This window comes from Ascidia mentula, chromosome 1 (assembly GCF_947561715.1).
Source record: "Ascidia mentula chromosome 1, kaAscMent1.1, whole genome shotgun sequence".
NCBI lineage: Eukaryota > Metazoa > Chordata > Ascidiacea > Phlebobranchia > Ascidiidae > Ascidia > Ascidia mentula.
Window position 1 is genome coordinate 12,350,144 of NC_138566.1, and position 13,262 is coordinate 12,363,405.

Genomic DNA, 13,262 nt, shown 5'->3' on the forward strand with positions numbered 1-13,262 from the left:
AGTTTCAAAATCTTCTGTTTGGAAGAGTTAAAACGAGAAAAAAATAGAGGTTTAAAAAACTAATTTGACTTGACGCAAAGACGAGTAGAAAAAATGTAGCGGGACAAAACCAACAATAAATAACTTAGTGCTTGAGGCGAAATCACAATACAGCAGCTGATATTTCGATAGATTTAAGCAGACCAGCGAAAGTCGCTAGGAAAGTGTTAAACATCAGCAGTCTTTTAAGAATCGGAAGCAAAAGTAGGTCGGGAATGAGTGTGTACTTTCTGTTCACTGATTGTATCTCAAAATACATTAACGTAAGCATGAATCATGATAAAAAACAAAGACAATGACGTAAAACTTGCCGGAAATTAATCTGGCAGCGAATAGTTGACGTAATTAAAGCAAAAAGTCTCCAACTGTGCAGTAGATCAAGCCAATTTAAACATCACGATATTTTACTGCACATCAATTGTTCTCTTGGTTTCGAAGTATTTAAAGCACTTAAGTATGTTGTCACTATTTTAGGTCATGATTTTAGTATGATGAGACAAAAACCTCACTGCAATTTTCTGAGTTTGTTGAACGTCAAAAAATTGGAGTCTACCATTTGGCACAAAATTCAAAGCGCACATAATCTTGTATAAAGATTGGATAAGCATGATAGTGTTTTAAAATTGCAAGTAAGGTACAAGTTTTTGCCCAGCTGTTACACTGGATATTGATCAACGAAATTGACAACACAAAGCTGAGTCAAGCAAGTCTTCAAGTCAATTATATTTTTGGTTCAAAATGAGAAAAAATTTGCCACTAACTGAACATTTGACTGTTTGGTCAAGAGGAAAAGCTACAACCACATTTTTAGCACTGCTGTACCTAACTTTTAAAGCAAACGGGGAACCCGAATTCAGCAGAAGATATGGCCCCCCCATTCAACGACAGTTCCGTTCGGACTTAAGTGCCTTATTTAATGACAACATGTCAAATCCCACAGCATCTGCTAAGGTAGGAAGATTATTAATTAAATTTTAATTCTCGAAGCTACTGAGAGTATAAATGTATGTTTTCAGGAATATCTTGGGAAATTTGGCTGGGTTGAACCTCCAGATTGGACTGCAGTCTCGCCACGAATTAATGAGTCCATCTTAGAGGGGAGGGTGATAGAGAACACAAACAATATCAATTTAGAAACGGAGCTTGGAAATCAAACAAGGATAGAATATTTGGTTAAAGAACAATTTGCAGCTCTTTCTGACCAGAAATTCGGGGAAGCTTTAAAAAACTTTCAACAAGCAAATGGCCTTATAGTAACGGGGCTTTTGGACGAATCCACAATATTTGTAATGACCCAACCAAGGTATCTAAGTTATTGGTGATGGCGTAAGTTTTGATTAGCATTTTAATAATCAACGCATTTTACAGGTGCGGAGTTCCTGACCAAACGGCAAAATTTTCAACAAATAAGTCCAGTGGCGTAGTACAAAATACCGGTGTTGCAAATATTGACTCAAGCAACGGGTATTCTTCAGGAGATGGTTCTTCAGACACAAGCGTAAGATCCGATTCGGGCACCACGAGACAAAAGCGTGCTATTGTCAACAGTAGAGTCGATTTTGCGTATCAAGAGTATTATGATGAGTATGGATTACCCTCAATAACGAACATCCAAGAAGCGACTGAAAATGCAAAAACGGAGTCCATTTTAGCCAATTTCGTAACGGAGGATGTCATTTCTGAAGCTGAACTACCACACTCGACAAGGTATTTTTTTAGTTAGAAATTTTGTGTGGACTTGATTAGAAAAAAAATTATATCAATACAAATTAAGAGTTAAAGACAAGAAATTAATCCATTCTCACGCGAAATTAGGGTGGAAGGCATGGAACCAATATTGGCGGCTCTTCGGGCCGAAAAAGTTATTCAGAAATCGGAACAAGTCGTTGCAAAATCCATTCCGGTACACCCTACACCACTACCAAATCAAACCGATCTTACAACTCGTATATTACTGCATGCGAGGGGTAACAATAGACGGCGACAAAAAAGATCCATGTTATATACTATATTTCAAAGAAATGGGTGGGGTATGCCTTTCACAAAAAAAACCATCACTTGGAGATTGGTAGGTTTTTGTGCTTGCAAATGTGTAATGTTGTGCGACATAAAGTGAATATATATGTTTGTAAACATAGGCGTCGATTAGGGGTGACTGGGGTGATGTGTCACCACTCACAAACAAACAGGGGTGACAACGTATGTATTGTATTGTCACCCCTAAATTTAAAATTATTAACAAAAAAACGCATTTTTTATACTATGCGTTAAGCTAGTTTCAAACGACCTGTATTGTTACGCAGCGCAGCAATTGTTGTTGCATAATTTTAACAATCGGTATTGTTGCGTAATATATTTGTATGTTACTTCATAGTTAGGCTACTAAATCTGCAATAGACCGAGTGAAACAAAAATGTGCCGCTTTCAGTAAGGGGGTCAAACTGTTTAAAACGTAGTGCTACAACAACATGGTTCGGTGTAAAAACAAAGTGACACGAAACGGAGTTTGCGTCGTTTGCCTATGTTTAAAGCGATACGACTGACGAAATGTTTTTGCGTGTTTCTAAAACCTGGAAAAGTTACCCTTAATATTTTACAAAACGCTGAAAAATCGACGCTTATGTTTGTAGGTAAAGGAGTGGCCTACAATGAATCCCTCCATGAGTGTCAATGAAGTTTGGTTTACGGTCAAGCTTGGCTTTCGTATGTGGAGTGAAATTCTTCCGAGAAACTTCCTTGAAGACAACACGTCGCCGATTGAAGAAGTGGACATATTAATTGGATTTGGATCAAGTGAGTTGTTGTATATGTTAAATGCACATGGCCGCTCAAATTTCCCGCCTTTGCTAATGCCAGAACTAATGAACCTGTTTTGTTGCTCACTATTCGCCTGCGGCTCAAGAGATATAACGTTTAAAGTGTTGATGTACACACACCACGAATGCCCTGCTGCAAGGATGTACCGTTTAGTCTTACAACTAATATTAGCAATGGAAGAGTTGTATCATGCTTATGATTACCACTTTGTTATTATAATTGCATCCGTTTGTAGATAATGCGCAGAAATTTGTTACCAATTTCCTTACATAGCCACACAGTGATGAACTCACTGACGCTGATCGTCAATCACTCTGTGAGTAATTGTGATACCTGACTAGATTAGACCAACCCGTCGGTACTCTCTCGCAAAAACATGCTCATTCATGCTGTATAAATGACATTTTTCTCCTTTCCTTACATAGTTTTCGTTTTGCGTATTGGGCCCAACTTTTGGATTTCAAAATGACATTATGTATAAAAATAAAATGATTCTAGGACTAACCTAGGTTATTGCAAAATCGTCCAAGACGCCTAATCGTAAGAGTATATATTTCGCCCTTGGGGCATCATCAGTACTATTATTCATATATATATATATATATATAATGTACTTTTTTTACTAGAAAGACATAATCGGTGCCCTGTGGAATTCAGAAAAGGTCCATTTATGCAAGAGTATGCTCACGCTTGGCCTTTACCTATGGCCGAAGTTCATTTTAATGATGATCAGCCGTTTGTACCCGTAAGTTGGGAACCAGCTAATCAACACGCGGCTCGACAGTCATCGAGATATCCGATAAGTTTACTCAAGGTATTTAGTTTTTAAATATTTTTCAAAGGGTATTTCTTTTACTTGCCGACAACATTTTCCAGGTAGCTGTGCACGAAATAGGTCATACTTTGGGTCTGCCTCACAGTGAAAATAGAGTTTCAGTTATGAACCCGTATTACAAACCATTTAAGAGCAAAGATGCTGTTGAACTTGGACCTTCTGATCGACAGAGTATCAAACGAATTTATGGTAAGGTTTATATAAACGACTGTAGCTATGTGCATTGTTTTATTAATATTTTTTTAATTTTGCGACAATAAAATATAAAGTGAAATTTCTAAGTAAAAAATATTATTCTAATCGAGTTGAAACTCACCAAAACGTAGTCCACGGAATATTTGTAATTTTAAAAACAAGTTACTACGATCAATTGCGTGCGAACAACCAATTTATACCCTTTGTGATGAAGCGCGCACAGCACGGAGCAAAAACCTTTACATTAAGCCTGTTGACGATTGTCGCAGAAGATTGCATAGAAATTTACGACGCTCCTAAATTACAGCAATTTTATCGGCCGCGCCCACCGTTTATGTGTCCCTTGTGCCGAACATTTGATTAAATTATTGAGAAAAACCCACTTTGATGTTTGTGGCATTCAAGTGGTGTCGAACAAGATACTGTTTTGACCGTAGTAAGTACACCAAACAAGGCGCAAACTGTCTTTTTTTGCAGGTTCTTGTGCAATTTCGTTCGATGCCGTGTTTGATTGGGTTCGTCAGGTTCGGACACAAGACGGGGTTCTTCGATGGAAGTTTAATACATATTTTTTTCGAAAATCTTGGTATTGGCTGTATGATAACAGGTACCCTGAGTTTAAGTCATAGTTGACGTAATTACACATAACTACCGATGGTTTGCATTAAGATTTTTCTGTAACGTCAGGTCCAATCACCCTAGGTACGGAGATCCTAAACTCATAATGCAGTATTGGCCTGGAGTGATGGATTCATCAGTTTCTAATCAAAAGTTAGATGGAATAGTTCATGTTCGGGAGTGGGGTACACCTCACGGTCCAACATTTTTTTTCAAAGGTGATTTTTGTTTAATTACCGTGTTGCCTTTGTGATAGAAATCTTATCGAAGACTCAAAACTTTGTGATATTAATTTACTAACTTTAAGGACACATACATTTTCGTTGTAAGGTTACTCAAATGCAATTCTAAAATTTATTTAAATGAAAACGACACATTTTTTTTAGTTTCACCTTGTCAATGCAATAAAAGCCTTGGGCTTTAATTCTGTTTAATACTTTTGCAGGAGACACATATATAGAATACGACAACATAAATGATCGGGCAAAAATTTTTAATAAGTTTGGACAAAGATATCCGAGAAGAATAGCGGACGACTTTCCTGGAGTACCCCATCCAATTGACACAGTTTTTTACAAGTGGGACGAAAAACTGCTTTATTTTTTTAAAGGAAACTATGTAAGTGTTTTTTCTATGTTCTGTTTTTTAAATGTCGTAAGTAATGCTACTGCTTTTGTTATTGTATTACCTCCTCCTGGCCCTGCAACTTTCACAAGAGTAAAAATATATTTATTTTTTCTGCGAACATGCTGGAGCAGTTTAGAATGTACGATTTAAAACGGTTTTACGAATCCGAATATATTGAACCTTTAAACCTAACATTTTGGTGTCAAAAAACAGGCGAAAAGCAACTATGTAAATAGTGAAAACGTACAGCTTTTTAGGTTTTGAAAGAAGAGTTTTTCGCACCTTTAAATCACTCAGTACGATTCTCACAATTCCCGATTTGGAAATCGTAAATATTTGCTTTGTCACGACACAATCCTCAAGTCGAAGGGATTATTATCTGTATTTACCGAATTTGATAATCAGTTATGTGAAATGATCCCGGGCGTACCATTAATACATGTTCTTCATTACTTTGGAAATGCAAGCGTTACAGAGTTAGCTTTGCATCCGATCGTATGGAATCGCAAGCAATAGTTTGCTAACACCAGCAGCGGATAAGCAATTTACGCAAGAACGTGGACTGGTACTTACGTAGCCCGAGTGGGAAAACAGAGTTTGTTTAAAGCATACACACATTGAACATGTTACACGACATATCAGCTGCCCCAAAACAAGTTCAACTGAAAAAGTTTACCTTTAATGATGCTACATAAATATTTAACATAATGACCTTTTTTGTCGCGATATGTAAATGGCAGAAAAGTGATGTAGGAAATTAACAGAAAAGGCCATCATTTAATGTTGTTTGGGCCAAAACATGTTGAATACGGACGTCTGTGGCCAAAGCAGCTCAACACGGCCTAAAAATTAATACGCCTCGTTACAAATGCGGACAAATCTTAGAAAAAATGCTAACGGTGAATGAGGGTAAGGTAAACCTTCCACAGAAACATAAGATGTCACTATGTTTTGACTTTTTTCGTTTATTTGCTTCTTCCAAGAAACCTTAATTTGTTTTTCCAGGTTTACAAATTTCATTGGGGTAAAATGTCATTGGAGAGTTTTTCCCACATTTCGAATGCGTTTCCTGGATGGGGAGGAGCTTCACCTCTACCTGGCAACATTGATAGCACATACTATTCCTATAAAAAGAGGTCATTTTATTTTTTTAAAGGAATATATTTTTGGAAAATGGCGGGTCCTACAGAAAAGTATTTAAACATTGGTGTTGAGTTTAAACACAACGCAGTTGGACCTAAACAAAAAATATCTGATTACTGGAAGGACCTCTGTGACGTAGAACCTACTGAGCTGGTCATGGCTTTACCCACTGCTTAAAATTCAAGAAAGTGCTAAGTTATTAGCTGTTAGTATGTTATACAATGTTAATATAGGAGACAGGTTTTCAGATAATGCGTTAAGCTGGCTTTGCTGTACATACTTTTTGACAACAGCTACTCGCATACATGTACTTTGTTTTTGAATTTGTGTCCCACTACCTCAGTGTTAAAAATATATAGGATTACCACATATTTGTGATTGCAAAATTCTTTATTTAAAAATGCATGTAACGTACTTAATTATTCTAAAAAGCAAAATAAATTTAAATTTCAAGCACTGTGTATGTGTCATTAATTTCAATATAACTTTCTTCCTTACATACTCGAGAGTGTTTATTTTGTGTGTGACACAGACAACATTTGATCACTTTGCCCATTCGCCAAATGAAGAAAAAAGCAGTGACGTCGCATTGCGATAAGGCGCGTTGGTGCGCACAAAAGAATGTTACTTTAACAAAAACGACAAAAAGGAGGTGCAAAGTAAAATATTTTATGCGGAGCAATTCCTGAATTTCTGAACGGTCCAACGTTACATGCCTTAACCAAGCGGTACAAAGGGCCACGCTGAGTATGTTTAGAAAGTCTTCTAAACGTGAGAGGCACTCGGGGTCTGTCGTTGTACGGTGATAGCTGCAAGGCCACCACTTAACCGCCTGCATTTCTATTTTTTGCTTCGTGGGGATCAAAGTCCTTACACATTTAGTTGGGGATTGACCAAATTTTTCAACAGCCCACGTCAATTGGTTGTATACGAAAAATGTTGTGGTGTTGGCATGTTCCACGTAGTTATACCTTTTGCCCTGTCGGTTGCCAATAAACGCTTAGGCAACCATAGCCTGCAATTATCACCTTAACTTTATTTCTTTTTAATAAATCTTATGGGCAGTCTACTCTTTCGTGTTATTTTGTCTTTTTTATGAGTTAGGGTAAAGTACCTTTCAGGTAAGATGGTCACCTGTGACGTTTTGATGGTTTCTTAAACACAAAGCACCCCCTTAAATACGAAGTGCCGCTGCTTTGTGTCGAAAATGTTTGCAGCGACGATGTCATTCTAATATTTCCAACCCGTTAACCAGCGTTAATGTTATTTTTTTAAAACACTATTTTTTAGGTAACTGAATAATAATCAAAGATGTTTTATTTCTATGATATGACAGACTACCTTAATTATTTGGTACTAGATTTTATGTTATGTTGTTAAAGTAAGATGACCCCTTTGCTCGGTAAAGATTAGTAGACTGATAGTGAAGGATAACTTAAAAAAAATATTTTTGTAGGTCTATAGCAAATCTTATTATTTGTTCAGCATTAAACCTTCTCTTATCAAGCTTTAATTTCAGTTAAAAAATGCCACCTAATTAAGAAAGGGAATTCTTATCAAACTGATTAGGTCTGGTCACAGATCAAGGTTTTAGACTGAGATCATTCCTATTTAAGACTTGGACGTTGTGATTCAAATCTGACCTTGGATCTCAGAAGATTTGCCTGGTGGTTTCGTTTTAGGAAAAGGACAAGACCAGACTATGAGACTACGGGTTCGCGGAAATGCAAGGCGTCTTACTGACTGACCTGATATCAGGTACGCGGAGATACAAGATACATCAACGTCACACAAGGCGGATTTCCCGCACTGAAACACGACGCCGGTCTGGCTCCGGTATTGGAACAAAGTTAGATGAATTTTTTTTTAATGAACGAGGACAGATGCATGAGCACGGTTTCCGCACAAACACAATTGTGTCGGAAACAGAAACAAAAACTTTTAAACGCTCACCAACTATTGGCACATGTTTCAATGATCGTCACAACAGTTCACCAACCCATACACATAATACAATATTCCAGTTACCACGTGGTACCAAGTCCTAAATTGTTCGTTAAACAAGGCCAAAAAAGTCAACACAACTCAAAAATGTACTGACGCAGAAAACATCGCAAATTCAATCACGCAAAAACTAATCTGCATTGAAACAATTCGAGAAAATAAAGACATTACATTTTGCCAAAGCATTTTAAACATTGGGTGGATGAGGGTGGACAATCTTTCATTAGATACAGTTTGTTTGGACAGCAAGGCATCATAGATCTTGCGCACGATACGCGTTAATTTGTATTTGACTCAATTGCTTCGGCTCTTACCCAATACACCATAACTTAGCCAATACATCATATCAGAATTATTAACTACTATGCTTCGCAGCAGAGTGTCACAGCCTACTCTTTAGGACGAATATTGGTGTTAGTAAAATAAGTTTCGAACTTGAGAAATGCCCACCACGTTGTCCTCTGTCACCATAGTATCATCTATACTGTCACAATAGAAAGAGGACATTAAAAAGCGACAAGTGATTGAGTGAGGTGAATTTACGGTTAAGTGGGTACATGTGCATGTGTTGTTGCCAGGGCGATTTTGAGCCAGTTGCGGGTGGACTTTTGGGCGTTTTAATCATGTAGCTACATGGTGTTTGGAAAATTGAACTAAAATGGCAGCTCAAACTTGAATCATTTAAGGGCCCAGTCATTTGTGGTTTTATGAAAGATCCATCCCTCATCTACGCATTGTGGTCAACATTGGTTGCCAAACAGGTGCATTTTTGACCCCTGGGGGGCATTTGATTTCCCCGGTTATTTGGGATAAAAGAGCAACAAAAATGTACCTGGATTTTGCTGCAAAATGAATCGTTCAAGTATCCTATCTATTTTGGTTTTATGCAAGGTTCATCTCTCCTCTACACAATAGCACCAAAGTTACGATAGTTGATCATAAAACCATTTCCACTACTGACTTTCCATTTTTTTTAATAATGTTGCCGCTTTTTTGCCTTTCTGTTTAGCTAATACAATAAAATTTACAAGATGTGGAAAAATAGTGTAATTCAAAATAAGCTTGAAGAAAATAAAGTTACAACACTAAGAATATCACATTTAAAAAGCGCTGTCATCCTGTTGGATTCCTTAATTCTGCTAGCGCTTTGCAAGCATCTTGTAGATAAACTGTGCAGAAGTGTTGGGTTGTAATCTAAATACACGATGCAATTTCTGCAATAACTCAAAAAAAAATTGTTGATAAAATAATATCAAACAGTAATATGCACATCTCTGTTTTGCTAAAACGTGGTAACAAAACTTAGACATAAGGATGCTAATATGACACTTTTGACATAGAAAACATGTGACAAGTATTTATTTACATCGAGCAAATTATTTTGAAGTTGCTTTTGCAATCTACTTCCACAAACAACAAATTCAGGCCTAATAACATTTCCAAGAAATGACTCAAACAGTTTCCCCAATAAAACACTGCCGCCACTGACGGTTAACCTATCGAGTTAGGTTCATAAATTAAAAGATTTGTTAAGTTTGTGTCAGTTGATGAAAATGATAAATTAAAATCCATATTTTTTTACGGTATTTGAAAAACAAATCAACTCTGTGAAATTATAAAAAATAAATTTGCTTTGTGAACAGTTTGACACATAATCAAAGATAATTTGACGATAATAAGCCTCCTGATTAATCTATCCGCAAGCAAGGAGTTCCATAAACGTGGATTTGTATTACCATTATGTAGCCAAGTATACAAGGCCTTTGTGTTCCCACAATGTTGTAAGATATTTTTTAAGACGTCTGTTAGCTTTTTTGTTCGTGAAGAAACTCCCACTTCTCAGGAAGACTTGCTAAATAGCTTTAAAAACTTAATGAAATTTGTTGTATTTGGCTCAAGCCAAAATTTTGTAGCGAGTGTTGTATTTCAGATATTCCCTATTTTGGTCCAACAGGTAATTGCGAGCAGACATAAAGGTCACATGTAAATACACAAGGATAGGATGGAGACACAACGCCCTCTATAATAGTAGATGCTAAAACACCGTCATCCAAGAAGGTCGAAAGTCATGTAATTTGGATCACTTCAGTTTCAATCGTTGTAAAAAAAACAAGTGTTAATACCTATTGACACGATTCAACAAGTTATCATCCTAACTCTTGTAAAGCAAAAAAGCAGAATCCTGTTATTTCCAAATGAACATGTAAATGTTCAAATTTAACACATGTAGAGTATTGCACACGCCATGTTGGTCACGCACAACAACTGTGTCGAGATTGTCAGAAATCTTGCGTTTAATGAGAACCTTGGATCTCGCAGCAGACGTATCGCCAGACAAGCCGCTGGATAAAAAGAACGTTATGTCAATAAACAGAGATGCTTGCGCAACAAAATGTCTAATATTCGTAAGGAATAAAACATGCCCAATATTGAGCAGCTTGGACTTCTGGGTCAACGATCTAGAAAACGAGGCCGATTTTAAACCGATCGTAACTCCAAAAAGCAAGTAAACCACAGCGATGTTTCAGCGGGGAATGACTTTGTTCTTTGTATTCAAACAGAGTTTTAGAAGGAAGTACTTAAAACACATAGTGCATACAAATTGTTACATACTTGTTCTTTTGGATTATTGCAAACAAGGACGAATGACAAATCCTAAAGTAAGCCTATGCCTTTTTTGCTCCCAAAGAAAAGTTGAAGAAATAATTAGACCTACTGCTATTTTTATGTCTGACATGGCCAGCAACTTTTACACATCGTGGTGCACAGTCTTTCCACATCCTATTAAACGACTGTGGCATGTATACACAGCCCGGAGAAGGCCAATAACAAAATATGTCACAAGGAAAGAAGACCACATGCTGATACTCAATAGCGCCCTTTATAACATGCCTGCACACCGGTCGCGCTCGTTTTAAAACTGGAGACGGATGTGTTTCAACTGGTTTCTGCGATCGTGCGAGACGTGTAAATAGTTTTTGCGTGGATGGGTAGATGGTTCATTTCTGGTATTATTCTTATTGGTTAAAAGCATCTATCAGGAATATTTAAAAGTATTTAGACATATATAAAATACATGAAATTATATATGCAGGATTTATCAAAAAAAAACATGGGCAGAAAATGTTGTGTGACGAGTGGCTATGATACAGGAGATAAAACTGCAGTTTTTCGTTTACTACGAGACAGAGAAGAGAGGTTGAAATGACTGCATGCTATACCACGTGACTATATTCCAGATAGACCAGACACTGTTGTTTGTAAAAGACACTGGCTACAAGATTATGAAAAAGTTTTGTCCTGTCGCCGCACAACACAAGTATAGCCTTTACACAAAAAATGCCCAAAACTTATAACTTTGTTATGGCTGAGAGTTAAAACCATAGTCATTGTAATCACGCGTTCAACGCATGTCCAAGTTGTGATGTCCAACAAAACAACATAGGTATAGAAAAAGAACTAATTTCAGGTATATTAAACATAAGCATTTCTTTACCAAATGATAAAAAAAGTAAAAATTAACATTACTACTCTTAGTTAATCGGAAAACAAAGTCCACCCAAACAAAAACAACCTATTTATATAATCAAGCCATACAAGTAAAAATTTTTTTTTAAATTATGAAATTAAAATTAAAATTAATGATCGGCCCTTTTTTCGTTTTTAGAACTACGGTTTATGGGTGCTGCCTTTGGAATAGAAATTATGTCGCAGGGAGAAACATATATTGCCGCTTCTTCATTTCCTATCCCTTCATCTGTAGCATCAATCGTTTCAGGGTTGCCATGCACTGAGGATTCACTGGCATCAGCATGGTTGTCGCTGGTCGCTGGAGGCTGAAATGGTCTGTCGGACACCTCGAAAGCAGCGAAGTCTTCATCTGTAAAAATGCCCGTATTCAAGGGACACATTCCACAGCATCGAAATCCTAATAAAATATTCGTCTGTGTAAAAGCAAGACCAAAGACTATTTTGGCGATGGCAGCATCGTTGTAGATATCAAAAGCAGTAGAAGGGTGTTCAATCATCCAGTTTGCAAGTGCGTTGCTACAAAAACGTTTGAAACACTGTTCGATCCAGTGGCTGGAGTTTATGGGATGTGTGCGGATAAAGTGTGACATGCCACACTCCATTTTCTTTTCATTACACGTTTTATATGGCGCCAGCAACCAGTCACCACAGTCAAGTCAAGAAAACGCTGTCTCGCTGATAACAAAGTGCGTCTCCAATGTTTTTAAACAACCTGCACTACATGATAAACAAACTAACTTTCATACTTTTTTTCTTCTGGAAGTGTGTTCTGCCTAGGACATAGAAAAAATTCTGACTATTCAAAAATTAAATAGCAACGAAATTAAACAGGACGGTGTCATTACCTTGTTGTAGTAACAGTTGCCACTATTTTTTTATAGGTTAACCAGGACTAACATTTGTTGTCGTTGAACACGGTTAGTGACTTTAGTATAGTTTGTATGACGAAATGATCAGGGTGCTTCTATCTCTAGAAGATATGCTGGGGTTGCTGGCTGACAGAATTATGAGGCCAACTGATTACAGTGTACCGGCAGATCGAACACAAAACAACGAAATGCAGAGAATTACTGGTCAGATACAAGAACTGTTTACTGGTTTAAAGACAGATAAAGGCAATCAAAGACAGCAAAACAAAATTTACAATACGACCAACCGCTGGAAGTTTTCATACCACCCGGCAAGACAAGAATATGCGCAATAGTCTAAAAATCAAAACGGTTATTACGAGCCTCAACAAGGAAATCACAGACAGCCCTTCCGACAGTTTCTTGCAGCTCAACGTCGCCCTCAATATCAAAGACAAGGACAATTAAATACTCTAGTCTACCAAGCACCAACACCAGTCAACAGATGGCTTGTGTTTTTATCATGTATGCGTTGGTGACAAGGCGTAAAAATGCAACAAACCTTGCAGTTACAAGCTAGTCAATATTGTCAACGTCTGTAGACA

General features: G+C 37.2%; 1 protein-coding gene across 1 annotated transcript; it reads left to right on the forward strand.

Annotated features, from left to right (window-relative positions):
- The first annotated feature begins 519 nt into the window (after window positions 1–519).
- On the forward strand, window positions 520–6,721 carry LOC145905774 (matrix metalloproteinase-21-like). The gene is made up of 11 exons (XM_082993062.1): window positions 520–990; window positions 1,056–1,342; window positions 1,408–1,746; window positions 1,855–2,107; window positions 2,670–2,832; window positions 3,483–3,670; window positions 3,733–3,880; window positions 4,364–4,493; window positions 4,574–4,722; window positions 4,950–5,122; window positions 6,137–6,721. Exons 1-11 carry the CDS (start codon window positions 778–780, stop codon window positions 6,449–6,451), a joined length of 2,358 nt encoding a protein of 785 aa, XP_082849188.1. The 5' UTR covers window positions 520–777; the 3' UTR covers window positions 6,452–6,721.
- Window positions 6,722–13,262: the final 6,541 nt, after the last annotated feature.

Excerpts from the sequence above, each read along its gene's own strand:
- LOC145905774 (XM_082993062.1), top strand. The coding sequence starts at position 778 with ATGAGAAAAAATTTGCCACTAACTGAACATTTGACTGTTTGGTCAAGA. Across the intron at positions 991-1,055 it reads ATCCCACAGCATCTGCTAAG|GAATATCTTGGGAAATTTGG; the intron begins GTAGGAAGATTA and ends GTATGTTTTCAG. Across the intron at positions 1,343-1,407 it reads TTTGTAATGACCCAACCAAG|GTGCGGAGTTCCTGACCAAA; the intron begins GTATCTAAGTTA and ends CGCATTTTACAG.